General features: G+C 32.6%; 1 protein-coding gene and 2 pseudogenes across 1 annotated transcript; all 3 read left to right on the top strand.

Annotated features, from left to right (window-relative positions):
- The first annotated feature begins 1138 nt into the window (after positions 1-1138).
- On the top strand, positions 1139-3864 carry LOC130797889 (protein NUCLEAR FUSION DEFECTIVE 4-like). The gene is made up of 2 exons (XM_057660674.1): positions 1139-1755; positions 2641-3864. The coding sequence occupies exons 1-2, from the start codon at positions 1285-1287 to the stop codon at positions 3772-3774; spliced, it is 1605 nt and encodes a 534-aa protein (XP_057516657.1). The 5' UTR covers positions 1139-1284; the 3' UTR covers positions 3775-3864.
- A 2604-nt stretch (positions 3865-6468) lies between these two features.
- Positions 6469-10066, top strand: LOC130797887 (protein NUCLEAR FUSION DEFECTIVE 4-like; annotated as a pseudogene).
- A 1033-nt stretch (positions 10067-11099) lies between these two features.
- LOC130798733 (uncharacterized) lies at positions 11100-13485 on the top strand (annotated as a pseudogene).
- Positions 13486-16877: the final 3392 nt, after the last annotated feature.

The raw sequence follows: 16877 nt of genomic DNA, 5'->3' as shown, positions 1-16877 counted from the left end.
AGGTGTTTCATGCGCAAATTTAGATAATGTTTATAAAAATTTATTTATGGACTCAAATTTGATGAATGCCGTTTGTCATTTTAGATCTATATTTTTTGTCGCTTTTTTTTCTTAGCAGGTGGAATTCACAGTAAATGTGAAATACGATTATTAAGTAATGTCTAGTGTTTTTTAGACTTTAATTTTGGTGTTTAATAGTTTAAAATAAAACCTTAAAAATTTGTCCACACTGTTGGACTTTTAAAGTATCCAGACTATTAATTTAGAGGCTAAGCAGTATGCTCTTGAAGTATTATATTTTCTCATATTTTTTTAAATTGAAAATATCAAATTGAATATTTAAAATATAACCATATGGTCGGATTTACCATCAGATATTATTTTTGTATCGTTACCTGCCTGTATATCTTAGAGGACGAGTACACAATCCAAAATTTAAATTTTTTATAAATATTGTTCAAACTGCTCGTTTTTGTAGACGAGTGGGTTGAGCATGGCTGGTAGCACGCCCATGAACAATTGTCACTCACTTCATTGTCGTGATGACATCTAATACCATTATGGTCTATGGATCGATAGATTGTTACTTTAGTTTTCTCTATCAATTTGACTTGAAGGTCGAAGTTGTTATTATCATTTAAGATGGTCTCATATTAGAATAGTCTTTAATTAGATATTGAAATACCAAATTACACACTAAAAATAAGAAATGAACTTGTGGATAAAGGAGCAATATGAGCTATGTATTTGTGGCAACCAACTCAACAAAATCCAGTGAATTCTCATGTACGATCGTACACAATAAATGAATTCTCGTAGGGATTAGTCACGTGCTCCATATATAAAACTAGTTGAACAACTTGGAAACATGCTAAAATAAGGAATGATCGAGCTTGTCCATAAAGGAGCAAGATGAACAATACATTTGTGACAACCAACTCAGTGAAATCCAGTGAAATCTCATGTACGATCATTACCAATAAATCAATTCTTATGCGGATCATCCACACCCTCTATATATAATATAAACTAGCTGAACAACTTGGAAACACGCTAATCTGACTCATAATATGAGTATTATTTGAACAGTCATAAAAACAGATATATTTCCTGATTTTTCATATCTTGATATGATCAAATCACACTAATTTATCAATATAATTCTCCACAACGTGGGAACAACAACCAATCAAACTAACACAATCAAGAATTCTTCCACCAACCAAGAAAAAACTAAATGCCCAAATTCACAAACCATTTTAATGTCACACAAACCAAAACCCAATGGAAAACATGTTTAGCAACAGATGGATAGCAACAGTAGCAAGCATATGGATTCAAGCAACAATGGGCGGGTCTTACGCCTTTGGGGTATATTCCCCTGTGTTAAAATCATCCCAATCTTATGATCAATCTACACTTGATACTGTTTCTGTTTTCAAAGATATTGGTGCAAATGCAGGTGTTCTTTCTGGTCTTCTTTATGCTGCTAGAGCTACCTCATCTGGGTCTTGGAGATGGAGGTGTTTTAATGGACCTTGGGTTGTACTTGCTACTGGGGCTATCCAATGCTTTTTGGGTTACTTCTTTATGTGGCTTGCTGTTGTTGGTGTTATTCCTAGACCACCTGTGGGTATTATGTGTTTGTTTATGTTCTTAGCTGCTCATGCTCAGACTTTTTTTAGTACTGCTAATGTTGTTACTGGTGTGCTCAATTTTCCTGATTATAATGGCACTATTGTGGGGATTCTCAAGGTAAGTAAGATCTTTGATTCAAGGAGTATTATTATCAAGAAATCAACTCCACTAAAAGCTTAAGTTGATAGTTGAGGCTCCATGATGTGTTATATACTCTAACACGCCCCTCACACGAGAGTCCTTTGGGCTAAAAGTGTGGACGCAACACAGGCCTTCCTTATATGCGTTATTGAATCTTCCACTTTTAAAATGAGGGGTGATTGAGATTCATTCTCGTGACCTCTCGTCATGTTGGCTCTAATACCATATCAAGAAACCAATTCAATCAAAAGCTTAAACTGATGGTTGAGGCTCCATTATATGTTATATACTCTAACACGTCCCTCACACGAGAGCCCTTTGGGCTAGAAGTGTGGATGTAACACAGGCCTTCCTTATACCCGTTGTTGAATCTTCCACTTTAAAAGAGGGGTGATTGAAATTCAAACCCGTTACCTCTCATCATGTTGGCTTTGATACCATATCAAGGAAACCACTTCAACCAAAAGCTTAAGCTGGTGTTGAGGCCCCATGATATGTTATATACTCTAACAATTATAATATTTCCACTCCTTTCTCTTGTAATAGGGTTGAGTCATGCAGTTGTCGTAAAAATGATTATTCACATTTTTAGCTTAAAGGGAATTTGTATGAGAGGGCCTGATAAAGTATATAATATATATTGGGGTATCAACCATTAAGTTAAGGTTTTGGTTGACCATATAGAATAGATCAAGGGAGACCTAGGCCTACCTAGACTATGACTCGCAGGCCCTGTTCATTAGATTATTAAATTGTGTAACATGTAACAAAAAAAACTGGCACATGAGTTGGGTCAGTACACATACAATCTTCTAATACTAAACGACATTAATGACATTAATCTATATATAACATTTGCAGGGCTTTCTGGGACTTACAGGAGCAATCACAATCCAAATTTACCAAGCATTTTTCAAGGGAAACCAGAGCACATTCATCCTAATCCTAGCCTTATTACCAAGCACAGTAACTTTCTCAGTCATGTGTCTAGTAAAAATATGCCCAGATAGCAAATCCCATGACAAAATGTTCCTCAATCGATTCTCCATGGTCGCCCTTACTCTAGCCGCGTTTCTCATGATCGTAATCATATCTGAAAACCTCGTCGAATTCCCACAATATGCACACTACATCACAGTTGCAATTCTTCTATTCCTGCTCTCTTTACCTCTTCTAATCGCTCTACAAGTCACAACCAAAGAAAATTCCAACCAAATTTGTGTCGAAAAAGACTCATCACCTCAAAATCTTTATGCCGAGGCAGAAAAAATCGGGTACAAAAAACTCCCTAGTACATCAGATGACAATGATCCAGACGAACAAAGCATGGATATTGTAGACGCGACAAAAAGCCTAAACTTTTGGTTGTTGTTCATCTCAATGTCATGTGGGATGGGGTCAGGACTCGCAACCATCAACAACATGAGCCAAATAGGGCAATCTCTAGGCTACGATATAGTGAAGACTAATACATTGGTTTCCCTTTGGTCGATATGGAATTTCTTAGGCCGGTTTGGAGCTGGTTATTTGTCGGATATATTGTTACGCCAATATTGTTATGCGAGGCCAATTATGATTGCTATTACGCTAGCAACGATGACTGCAGGACATTTGATTATTTGTTTGGGCTTCGCGGGGAATTTGTACATAGGAACTATCTTGGTAGGAATCTGTTATGGTGCTCAATGGAGTCTTATGCCTACTATTACTGCTGAGATTTTTGGTGTTAAACATATGGGTACAATTTTTAACACTATTGGTATAGCTAGTCCTATTGGGACTTATATACTATCAGTTTGGGTAATTGGGTATGTTTATGATAAGGAAGCAAGGGGAAGTGATGATAATACTTGTTATGGTGTTCATTGTTTTATGTCATCTTTCTTGATTTTGGCTTGTGTTAGCTTTTTAGGGTTTCTTGTTGCTCTGACATTGTTTTTTAGAACAAGGGTGTTTTATAACTCTGTTGTTTTAAGAAGATTGCATATTCTTTGAGATTGTAAAGGTTAATTGGATGTATCAGTCTTTTAACTTATGAGCGGAATACACTGAGTATGGTGTAAGAAGATTATATATTCTTTGAAATTTACAGGTTAATTGGACGTATCAGTCTTGTTTCTTATTAATGGCAAGCATTGAGTGTGATGATGAGTCTTATATCATTTCTCTGATCAACAAACATAAATGGGGTTTCAATTGAAGTCTTTTCATTATGCATAATAACAATATTTTATTACCTCCATGCTATTGAGAGGTCGAATGTACGTAATCTTTATAAAATGGTTATTTTCATTGATCCTTGGAACTATTTGAATTATTCCTTTGACTAAATAGTTCATTATTTATCATTTCTATCATAAACAAAGGTTAATTATTCATGTGACTAAATAGTTTTAGAGAAAAAGGAGATTTTCTTAGCCACAAATTTGAATTGGACAAAACTTAATATAGCTATTTTTAATAGTAAATTTTTTAATTTAAGAGACTATCGATGAATAAATGACATTATTATTATGTTGTGTTAGAAAAAAAAACAAAAATTTTAGATGGTACCAATGATATAGAAATATAAAGATTTATATTTTTTTTAGAGAGTTTTTTTACCCTTATATTATCATCAACGACAAATAATACAACGCTTCAATTGAGAATTTTCAAACAATTCCTCACAATTAATGAGAACTCTCACTAATCTCACAAGATTAAAATAATTTTATTATTAGAAATGTGGAAGAATTACTTAGAAATAGGGGTAGGTCAAAAATTAGAAAATTCTTTAAAGACCTTGTGCAATTTGAAAAATTATATTTTTCTAATAATTTTGTATCTTTAAACACTTAACATATACTATATAATATAATTTGAGACTTTCAATTTTTCGAGGCCCTATGCGGTCGAACATATTGAACATACTCAGAACCTCCCCTGGTTAGAAATTAATAAAAAATAAATAAAATAGCAATTAATTCCATTATTTTAAATTTACTCCAATGGAGGATGGAAAAATATTTTCCTCCAAATGAAGGAAACTATCCTCCTTTCTCATTTAGGAGTATATTTTGTATCCATTTTTATTCTACTTCTTTTATAATTATTTTAATTATTTTATTTGCACCTTTACTTAATTTTATTCTGTTAGTTTGACTTTTTTAGTTCTTAAACATTATTTATATTCAATTTAAGTGAGTTTCAAATATTAATTATGTCATTTCCAGGAGTTAAAAAAAATTCCCACTTGATCCCTTTTGTCGTGTATAAACATGCCTCAAGAGATTTCAAATTGTTCAAATTTGTTACTTGTGAGTGATTTGAAAATCATTAGTTAATTAATAAAAAAATTTCTATCGTTGTTGTGATAAGAGCACTAAAATAAAATAATCAATCTATCGTATAGGAATTCTCTTTGGATAGTGACTGGTAGTGTGCTTGGTAGGGTAATTTAGAAACTGTCAACAGTCATTCACGTGGGAAACCATTGGTTTTGCATGAAGAACCTGGTGTGTTATGGTTCATACATAACAGTAACATAGAACAGGTTGAGATTGAGATTTGTGAGCAACTCTTCAAGAGAGCAATTAAACTATAAACACAAATTCTTATGGGAGATGGTCTTTTTAAAAAATAATTTTTAATTGGGTCAATTTATTATATATTTTTTAAAATATTATACATAGACATTAAAAATAATGTAAGTAGGCATTTAAAATATTGTGAGTAGGCATTAAGAATGCAATAAGTAAGCATTAAGAATAATATAAGTAGACATTTAGTTTTAATGGGTGGTTTGAGAGTTGTTTTTCAAAAAAAACGATCTCTCAAGAGACTAGCTGAACTATATAAATGAATTAATTGAATAGGTAAACATATCAAATTGATTAGCAATTTGCTCAATTTTAAGTTTTGGAGTTAGCTTTTGACTTATTGATATTGTTGAATTTCATCACTTAAAATGTGAATGCTAAAACTTAAAATTGGTTTTTCGGTCTTAGAATTGATTTTTGAGTCTTAAAATGGATAAAAATAAATAAATAAATAAACGGATCTCACCTAAAATTTTGTGTATTTTCATTAGTAAAATGTTTCGAGTAATAATTAAATTATTACGATTAAGATTTAGAAAATTAGGTGGGTGACCGTGATATAATAGTATGAGAGAAAATGTTATGAAAACTTTTGGAAGATTTATAAAGGTTACTAAAATTTGAATATGTAAATGAAAAAAAAATGTCTATGAAAATTAAGAGTTTTACAAAATGTTCAGAGTTGGTTTTTTTTTTCAAAAATTGTTTGCAAGTCTAGAGTTGCAAGAATTATTCATTTTGATAGATTTGAATTATTTATTGTTATCCACTTATTTTTATTGCACAAATTTTTGTATGAGACGGTCTTATTTACGAATTTCTGGGTTAAATAGTCCAATAATAAAAATTTTTAGCTTATGAACTTCTTGTTTTGAGATCGTCTCATCGTGAGACAGTCTCATACAAAACAGGTTGTTTTTATTGAGCATATAAATAAATCGATTTCAAAAGATATTAATAAATAAAAGAAAATCAAGGTTGAGAAATACTTCATGTATATCCTATCTAAATGCAATGTTAGGTTTTTTAAGCAATTTTAAATAATATTTAAATCTTATTACTTATATGTAAATATCATATATAAAAAAGTTGGTATTTGAAAGTTTCATTTTAAATAAATTTAATAAGATTTCACTTGACTATTTTTTAGATGAGATTCAGATTTCATGTGACTATACATTATCTTAAAAATTGATAGAAAACTTAAGACAATGTAAAAATATAAATAGAGATGACAAAATGAGCGAATAAATGCGTTATGCTCTATTTTTTATTCATATCCACCTAAAATTTTTCATACCCACCACCTATGACGGTTAAATTTTTATATCCACGTATGTCCACCTAGGTATGCATTCAAACTCATTATTACCCACTATGTCCAACTGAATATACCCATCATGGGCATATCCACTTTATTCCCACCTCACATCACTCTAAGTCCGCGTTATATTCTTCATAAATCCTTAAAAATTTAATTGTACATCTAATTTGTTTAAACCATAAAATGTAATAAAATAAAATTAATATCCTTAATTTTATGTCAATAGTTTTTATAAAAATAAAATTGATATATATTAGTAAATTATAGATATAGGGTGTATTGGGTGGGGTTGGGTGGGGTAGGGTGGGGTATGGGGCAGGTACGACTTCATACCCACCACCTACATACAATATGGTATTGACAGAATGACAAGTACCTGCCTTTTCCTTTACACCAATCACACTAATGAATACAACCAGTCTAGTCACCTTCAATCCTCACCCTCACCACAATAATGTCATCTCTTCACATTCATCTCTATCCTTTCTCAGTAAACTTCCACCGTTTCATAAAACTGCAACCGATGATGACAATTTCTCACGTAACATGTTAAAACTAGTTGTAAGCATTTGAAAACGGAAATGTAATATAAAACAACCATTTTTAAAGTCTACTTACATGTTTGAAATTCAACCAATTTTTGGTATTTTCCGCTTCAACCAAATCAAACCAAACAAAAATAACACTACAGAAACTAACTACCTTTAAATATGTATATGACGAACACAGGAAACAGATGGATAGCAACGGTAGCAAGTATATGGATACAGTCAATCGCAGGCGGAACCTACACATTTGGTGTATATTCACCCATCATCAAATCTTCACAATCCTACGATCAATCCACACGACTTAATTTCTGTGTTCAAAGACATTGGTGCTAATGTTGGTGTACTCTCAGGACTTCTATACCCGCTCGTCGTGTCCTCACCGACTGCACCAGCGACAGCACGGCGCTGGTGCAGCTTTCGTGGGCCTTGGGTAGTCCTGGCCGCCGGAGCTGTGCAATGCTTATTGGGTTATTTCTTAATGTGGATGTCAGTTGTTGGGTGGATTCCTCGGCCTCCTGTTTATCTGATGTGCTTGTTCATGTTTTTAGCTGCTCATGGTCCGACGTTTTTTAGTACTTCTACTGTTGTCACTGGTGTGATGAATTTTCCTCATTATAGCGGTACAATTGTGGGGATCATGAAGGTAATTTGTGTATTATTTTTGTCATTGTAATTGTTTAAGGCTAAAATACAAATTTAAATTTAGGATTTAATTTTCTGGTATTTTTTGAAACGCATAATTTGGAGACAAATAGTAATTAGTATTCCTTCTTTAGACATTATAATTATTCATTGAACGCATAATTTGGAGACAAAATAGTAATTAGTATTCCTTCTTTAGACATTATAATTATTCATTGGGTAAATTAGTAATCCTGAGTCTTTGGCCGCGCTCTTCTTTATTGGGTATGAGTTGCAGCCGTCCTTTTTTCTTAGATTCTGCTCATAGTTTTTCTATAGGCGGGTTACATATTTGGGTATCATGATGAAGTATTCCGGATTCCGTGTTACGACTAAAAAGACTTTAAAAGAGAAAGTATACTAGTCATGGTCCATCCATATCCACTATTATAATTAGATATATTTATCACGATTCTGTTTCTAACCTTATACTCCTCGCCTCATATTCGCTTCATACCCAGGCATATTCACCTCATCCTTTTGTCTTTACTTTAATCATGACATGCATAATATTAAAATAAGATATTATTTTCACAATAAACTAAAATAAGTGCAATTTCTTAAAATGACACGATCTCGATCATGGTGCGACTATCTTTATTAGGCTGATTTATGTACAGTCCATTTGTTAATCAGTACTGAATGTTAAAAATTGTTATGGAAAGTTAGTGTAATTTTTTGAAACGAATAGCTCTTGATAAATTTAATGGTCATGTTTCTACTTCTTCAACAATCTTATTTTCTTCACAAAATTCATTCCAATGTATTACCATTTGAACATGTGGTATTAAGCGGTAATGAAAATTTGTAACGAAAAATTTTTTTAATGACCAAACTTTCATTACCATAGGAATAACATAATACTTATCGTGAAAATTTACACTATAAATCATTTCTATTCCCAGTTTCCCGCCATTAAATACCAATTACCAAAAGGGCCGCTAGTGTGTTAACATGATCACTTATAATTTTAAAGTGGTCAATTAGAGAAATGGGCTAATAATATAACGAGCTGATAATACAATGGGTTTTTCATTGCAAATGGACAGGGATATGTAGGACTTACAGGTGCAATTTTAATCCAAGTTTATCAAGCATTTTTCAAGGGAAACCAGAGCGCATTCATCCTATTGTTAGCTTTCCTGCCAAATACACTCACATTCTTACTCATGTTTCTGGTAAAAATCTGCCCAAAAAGCAAATCAGATGACAAAAAACAACTTGATCAATTCTCCTTAATTTCCTTCCTTCTAGCTGTCTTTCTCATCATCATCATCATATCACAACATGTAATTGATTTCCCTCAATGGGCACGCCTTCTTGTACTCCTCGCTCTTGTCATCTTGATTTGTTCACCTCTTAAAATTGCTCTAGAATCTACCCACAATGAAAAAACTCAACCGCTACTCACAGAAACCGAACCATTACCCGACACTGATTCCTTAAATGATCCTACAAATTTTGGGGCTGAAAAAGATGAAGAAAACATGGGTATTATACAAGCATTACAGAGCTTAAATTTCTGGCTACTTTTCATATCTATGTCATGTGGAATGGGTTCAGGGCTTGCTACTATTAACAATATGAGCCAAATTGGACAATCATTGGGTTATGATATGGTGAACATAAATACATTGGTTTCACTTTGGTCAATATGGAACTTTCTAGGCCGCTTTGGATCAGGGTATTTGTCTGACATACTGCTAAGGCGAAAGAGATGGACGCGACCATTTATGGTTGCGGCCACCTTAGTAGTCATGACTGTCGGGCATTTGATTATTTCTTCGGGTTTTTCTGGGAATTTGTACATAGGAACTATACTGGTTGGGGTATGTTATGGTGCTCAATGGGGACTGATGCCTACAATTAGTGCAGAGGTATTTGGGGTTAAGCATATGGGTACTATCTTTAATACGATTGGTACAGCGAGCCCATTGGGTACTTATTTTCTCTCGGTTAGGGTGATCGGACATTTGTATGACAAACAAGCTGGTGAAGATAAGAGTTGCTATGGAGTTCATTGTTTCATGGCATCCTTCTTGATCATGGGTTTTGCTAGTTTCTTGGGATTTCTTGTTGCTTTGATACTGTTTTTCAGAACAAGGACATTTTATACTTCTGTTGTGTTAAAAAGATTGCGTATTCTTTAATGTTGGATTTGTAATGCTTCCATTTATAAGGGGCATACATTAAGAATCTTATGCATTATATTTATAATGTCATTATGTTTCTTTGTTTTTTTAACAGTTGTTGAAAATTAAAAATAGATCGATAAAATAAGTACATAGATGAATCAAAAGAGTATGATCTTTGTTATCAACAACAAAAATCATGGTTGAGTGAGTGTCATTTTTTGACCAAATAATTAAAAAGGCTCCACTTGATGGGTAGCGCCTAATTATGCCTAAATGACAAAACTTCACCTATGATCTTTTAAACACCAAGTTTTTTCATTTTCATTTAGTTTCTTATGAAGAGATAAATTTGTGCTGTTAATTTTTTCATTTAAGTAGTTTCTTATAAAGAGATAAAAGTGTGCTCTTAATTTTCTTGACATGTTAGTGTAAATATATCTTGACAAATTTAATGGCAATGCTTGTTCTTCCTTAATAACATTTTTCACAATATTCATTCAAATACATTACCATTTAAAAAGGTGTTATTACATGTTATTGAAATTGTAAATAATTTTTTTATGGTCAAAATTTTATTATCATGAAAATAACAATATATATATATATATATATATATATATATATATATATATATATATATCATAAAAACTTAAACTACAAATCATTCTAATTACCAACAATAAAATTTCTAATTACCAACAATAAAATGAGCAGTAAATTCTCAACATTATTCTCAAACGTTTTACGTTTGTTATTTGTTCCCGTGTGAAAAAAGTCAACAAGCTCCTAAAATCCTTGCACTTTTAAGAGAATTTCAATATACAGTAATTAAATGTTAGTAAATGCTTCACGTTGGTCCTGTAATTGCTAATATATAATATAATATTACAATCATGGAATGCAGAAGGCATTTGTTTGGTTCAATGATGTGAAAAGAGAGATTTTCTCCACATCTCCTTCGATTACACAGCTAAGTGAAGTTTTATTTAAGTATATAACGAGAATTGAACAAACCCAAGTATGTGTATTATACTTGTTTGAGAAACCCAAGTATAAAATAGAGAGGAAGCAAAGACAAAACCACAAAACACTCTGAAAAACAGTAAAACATCCCAGGAATCTAAAAGAAAGAAATCATGAACAATAAGAATGTGTATAAGCAATAACAATAGATGGGTAGCAACAGTCGCAAGCATATGGATACAAGCCACCGTGGGGGAAATATATGTCTTTGGTGTTTATTCACCTATTATCAGATCCTCCCAATCCTACGACCAGTCCACACTAGATACTCTTTCAGTTGTCAAAGATATCGGTGGTAATGTTGGCGTCTTTGCTGGCCACCTGTATAGTGCTACTGCTGCCTCTTATGGAACTCATCGCTGTAACTGCATCCACGGGCCCTGGGTGGTACTCTTCACAGGGGCCATCCAATGCTTCCTGGGTTACTTCTTTATATGGCTTGCAGTTGTTGGACTCATCCCTCAGCCTCCTTTACCCCTTATGTGCCTTTTCATGTTCCTAGCTTCCCAAGGTCCAACTTTTCTCAGTACTGCCAATGTTGTCACCAGTATGCTAAATTTTGCTGGTTCTAGTGGGACTATTGTGGGCATCATGAAGGTAACTTGGTATTTATATTGTTGTTTTCAAATTTTTTGATTGCTGTCAGGTTTGCTAGGCTCTTCATATAATTCATATGCATCAAAAATTTTAATAAATTGACCTGTAGGCATCTGCATATATGTTGCATATCTCACTGACAGGGGCCAGTAAAAAACTCACCGGGGTATAGGAGAAGAATGACCTTAGTTCATCACCATACTAATGTATTTTAAACAACTAGACTCCCTTCAGAGACCTACCCTTTTGGCCTTCACGGACCGTTTTTAATGTTTTAGCTCGTGAAGAGACAAAATCAAAGGGTCAAAGGGAAAGAAAAGAAAAAAAAGGGAAATGGAAGTAATTATATACTCCTATAATTTTTCAAATTTTTCTGAGGGATCACGGAAGGCAATTAGTGACATCAAAGCAATGTAAGGTTATTGATTTGATGGAAAAAGTTGAAAAGAATCATGTATTTGGTAAATTATTAGTCCAGAAAAGGAGCTACAAGGATAATTAGCAAAAGCCAAAAGACACTTATACTAAGATGAAAGGAGTCTAACTTTTTCCTAAAAGCATTTATTTGTCATCAATTATGCGTACTTGAGTTATGACTACTCTTTTCTTCCACTTTCAAGAATTGCAGTTATTTTTCCTTTATATATAAGCAGGGTATTCTTGGACTCACAGGAGCAATCTTTATCCAAGTTTATCAAGCATTTTTCAGTGATAACCAGAGCAACTTCATCCTAATGCTTGCTTTGTTGCCCACTATAGTAGCTCTTGCTCTGATGTGTTTGTAAAAATCTACCCAGCAAGTAAATCATCTGTTGACAACCGGTACCTGACTCGTTTCTCCTTAGTTGGTTTGGTATTAGCTATATTTCTTATTATAATCATCATATTGGAGAATGTCGTTGAGTTCCCACAATTAGCCCACCGTGTTACAGTACAGATAGTGCTTTTGATACTGCTTTCACCTCCAAAAATTGCGCTAGAAGCTGTCAGTGAGGAAGATTCTAAATCACTGCCAGTCGAAAGAGAATCACCAACCAATAATATTTACTTAAAAGATTGTGAGAAGTTTGTGGATGAAAAGAATGAGGAGTATGAAGAATTACCTAGTTTTCACACCGACATTGAACCAGCTGAGGAAAGCATGGATATTTTACAGGCCATGCGGAGCTTGAACTTTCGGTTGTTGTTTGTTTCCATGTCATGCGGAATGGATTCAGGGCTTGCTAGAATAAACAATATCAGCCAGCTTGGGCAATCACTGGGTTATGAAATGGTGAATATCAACACCTTGATTTCTCTATGGTCAATATGGAATTTCTTAGGTCGCTTTAGAGCAGGATACGTATCGGATATATTATTGCAACATAAAGGTTTGGCAAGACCGCTAATGATTGCAATCTTTCTAGCAACCACGATGGCGGGGCATGTGATTATTTCTTTGGGTTTCTCAAGGAATTTGTATACAGGAACAATCCTAATTGGGATATGTTTTGGTGCTCAGTGGAGTCTCATGCCTACTATTACTGCAGAGATATTTGGTGTCCAGCATATGGGTACTATCTTTAATACCATTGGTATAGCAACCCCTATGGGAGCTTACTTTCTCTCAGTTTGGGTGATTGGTTATCTGTATGATAAAGAAGCAGGAGAAGATAAATCCTGCTACTCACTGTTTCATGTTATCCTTCTTGATATTAGCATCTGTCTGCCTGTTGGGTTTTTTCGTTGCTCTTACATTGTTGTTTAGAACAAGGGCATTTTATAAGAATGTTGTATTAAGAAGATTGTGTATTCTTAAAGATAGTTTGTCTTAGATGAATCATGTTTACTATATTTGTTACTTTACTGAAGTGATTTATCATTTCAGTTAAAATTCTTTCTTGAGAAGATCAAGGATATTGACATACTTCAGGTGAAGCTTGTCGTTGGTTTTGATTAAGCCACCCTTCACCTCGTGTATACAAAGTTTACAACCTTCCATTGGTGGTTCAATCTATCTAAAACTAGGATATTTTTCCCGGGGGGAAGAAAAATTTTCGAGACCTTGTTTGCTTTGTGTACAATGATATTTTAAATTAATAACTTCAGTACTAGAGTATACAACTTCAGTACTAGAGTATATGATTCAGAAAAAGTACAATCCAATTTGAACATGAAGTACAAGATAAAAGTAGAGCAGTGGCCTTAAGTATGTTTTGCTTATGCCTACAAGATAAAAACAGCATTTTTGATTGAACATTTGAGATTCTCAGTGAAGACATTTGCTCAAACAAAACCGGATAACATAAAACATCTCCTCGAGTAATACACAGACAAAACATAAACATTTCTGACAAGTCAAGCTCTTCCTATATACTTTTGTCCCGTGAGTTCCAAGGATGCAGGGTTTTGTAAACTTATCTAAAATCTCAGCACTCTTTCCGAATGATAAAATGCTTTTTGTGCTCAAGAAATAGAATGTTCTCAACATCTATCAGGTTTTGCTGCATTGCTAAATTAATTTTGTCGAATGATCACTTGTGACGCATAGATTCAAGACAAGATTATATTTTCACTACAATGTTGAGATGCAAATTACAAACTCATAAGCTTAATCACAATGAATACCAAGAATTGAGTCTTGTATCAATTGAAATGAGTATGACTTTCCCTGTTAAAGGTATTGGTTTGATTCTCACCTAATCCTCCCTTCCCTCAGCCAACCCTGTGATTAAAAAAATTGAATAATAAACCTCCCAAGTGAAAAGCTCAATCTAAATTTGTACTTTTAAAGCTAAAGGCAATGGCTAGCCCACGATTAAAAACGAATCTTAGGCCACTTAGGGTTAACTCCGGTTCATACACCGAACTATTGCACTAATTCTATCTCTTACAGCATTAACCAAGATGTATGCGCTGTTTATAAAGTAGCAAAAGCTCAAATGAAAGTAATTAGATAAAATACCCAGAGTTTAACCTAATTTGCAATCGTGACCTAATTTCATTAATAAATCAACACCTAAAACTACATTAATCATATCACATGATGAAATCTCTATCTAGATCACTAAAAAATATTAGTTCATCAAATACATGACGCATTTCACACAAATAAAAACCCTAAAAAGTTGACAAATTCTACAAAAATAAATCAAAAAGAAATGATAAAAAGTGCATAATTCCCCGAGAAATAAGCGAAATAGAACAAATGGAAGAGATTCAAACTTGAATAGAGATAAGATAAGTTGAGAATCCAGATTAAGCAACACTTACTTCAAATTACTCTATTTGATTGATAATTTGGAATCAGCGGCAGAGAAGGTGACGAATTGCCTTGTTGATTTTCTTCATTTATTCAATTTGGAACACAAAATTTAAAAATGATGGAAATTTGGAACAAATTAACTTTCCATAAAGATCAAGAAATATTGAACCATTGGATTAAATTAAGTGGTAAGGACATTTCCTAGCAAAATAAAATGAATGAAAACATCATTAAAGGCTACTGTGGTGTTTAAAAATTTTTGATTCTAATTATCCGATACTAAAATATATATATTTTTTATTAAAATTTTTTTTATATTGTTAATGTACTAATATTCAGGATTCTTAACTACAACTAAATTGAATAACTAATTCATTGTTAATTAAATTAGACTTTTATACGTCCACCATATTCCCAAAATAATTTATTTTTCAAACTATAAAAAATAAGTTTGATTAAAGAAAGAAACAGTAATGAGCTTAAATTTTTTATTGTAAAATAGCAAAAATACTTTTTAAAAAGCCAAAAAATAAAATTAGATATCCGAAATCTTATCCGAAAAAAAGGATATTCATTTTAATTTGGATTGTGATTTTCACTATTTGAAAAACTGAATTTTCGGATCTAGATCGATCCAATATCCGATTTTAAACACCCCTAAGGGTTAGAATCATGTCTTGCATGAAATCGTCTCATATAAAATTTGATGACAATAGATTATGTACTTGGTATGAATTTGTTTGGTGAATTTAGATTTTTTTTATTTGTCAGATTATATATATATATATATATAGAAGTTCAAATGAAAACCATCCTTATATGAGAACTGTAAGAACCATAAAATGGTGTTACTTTTTATATAAAAAGGTGTTAGTTTTTCAGAAAAACGTGTTACTTTGGATTTGTATTTTTTTTCTGACAGTTACTGTTATTTGGTAAAAAGTACCAGATTTTTTTAAAAACAAAAGTAACACAGTTTTTATGCAAAAGTAGCACGTTTTCTGTAAAAAGGTAACATATTTTTTGGTTCTCACGGTTCGCATAGAACCATAGTTTGCACCTGAACGCGACCCTATACATATATATATATATATATATATATATATATATATATATATGAGTCTATTCCCACAATATTGCAAAATAAAAAAATAATTCCCTCTTTCCTTAAAATGGGAAAGTAATTCCCACTTTACTGTCCACGTAGGATTATTTTGAAAATTTTTTTTTATTTTTTATTTTTAATATAACCGCTACTTGAGGTAGCGGTTTTGTTTAAGGAATTGAAGAAAATCGCCAGATGAAATGGCGATTTGGTAATTTTTTTATTTTAAAAAAAAAAAAAAAAATTGGGTAAACCGCCACTTGAAGTGGCGGTTTTATACCTGTACAAAATTTGCTTCCTTCCCTTCGCTGCTGCCGGTTATCTAAAAAAAAAAAAAGTCTTCAATTCTCATTTACTTCATATTCACAATTCCTCTCATTTAACTAAATTAATCAACTACATTCTCATCTTCTCCTTCTTTACTTGTTCATATTCATCATCATTTAAGGTAATAACATAACCCTAATTTATTTCAATTTGCAAATTGAATATTTTGTTCATTATTGTTTTCAATTGAAGTTATAAATACATTGATTGTTTAATAAATTCTCTTGTTTTCATGATATAAGCTTACATTTTACACATTTGTAGTTGAATTTTAGGATTTGGTTTGTATGCATATAAAATGTTTGATGATATGCTTCAATGAAAGTTTATTACTTTGTATTTGCAGAATATGGATCATTATCCCGTTATAGTGTATTGGGGTGGGGAAGTAAGTTATACTGGATCCGATGTTGGGTATAATGGAGGAATAAATACAGTGATGTTTATCCATCGTCAAAATACGACTTTTGAGGTGTTTGTTAGCAAAGTCTATGATGTAATTGGTTGTGATCGCAACTCTTTTATGTTAA

The sequence above is a fragment of the Amaranthus tricolor genome, chromosome 13, assembly GCF_026212465.1.
Source record: "Amaranthus tricolor cultivar Red isolate AtriRed21 chromosome 13, ASM2621246v1, whole genome shotgun sequence".
In the NCBI taxonomy this organism is placed as follows: Eukaryota; Viridiplantae; Streptophyta; class Magnoliopsida; order Caryophyllales; family Amaranthaceae; genus Amaranthus; species Amaranthus tricolor.
The sequence above is the reverse complement of the archived record's forward strand: the minus strand, read 5'-3'. Positions and strand labels throughout refer to the sequence as shown.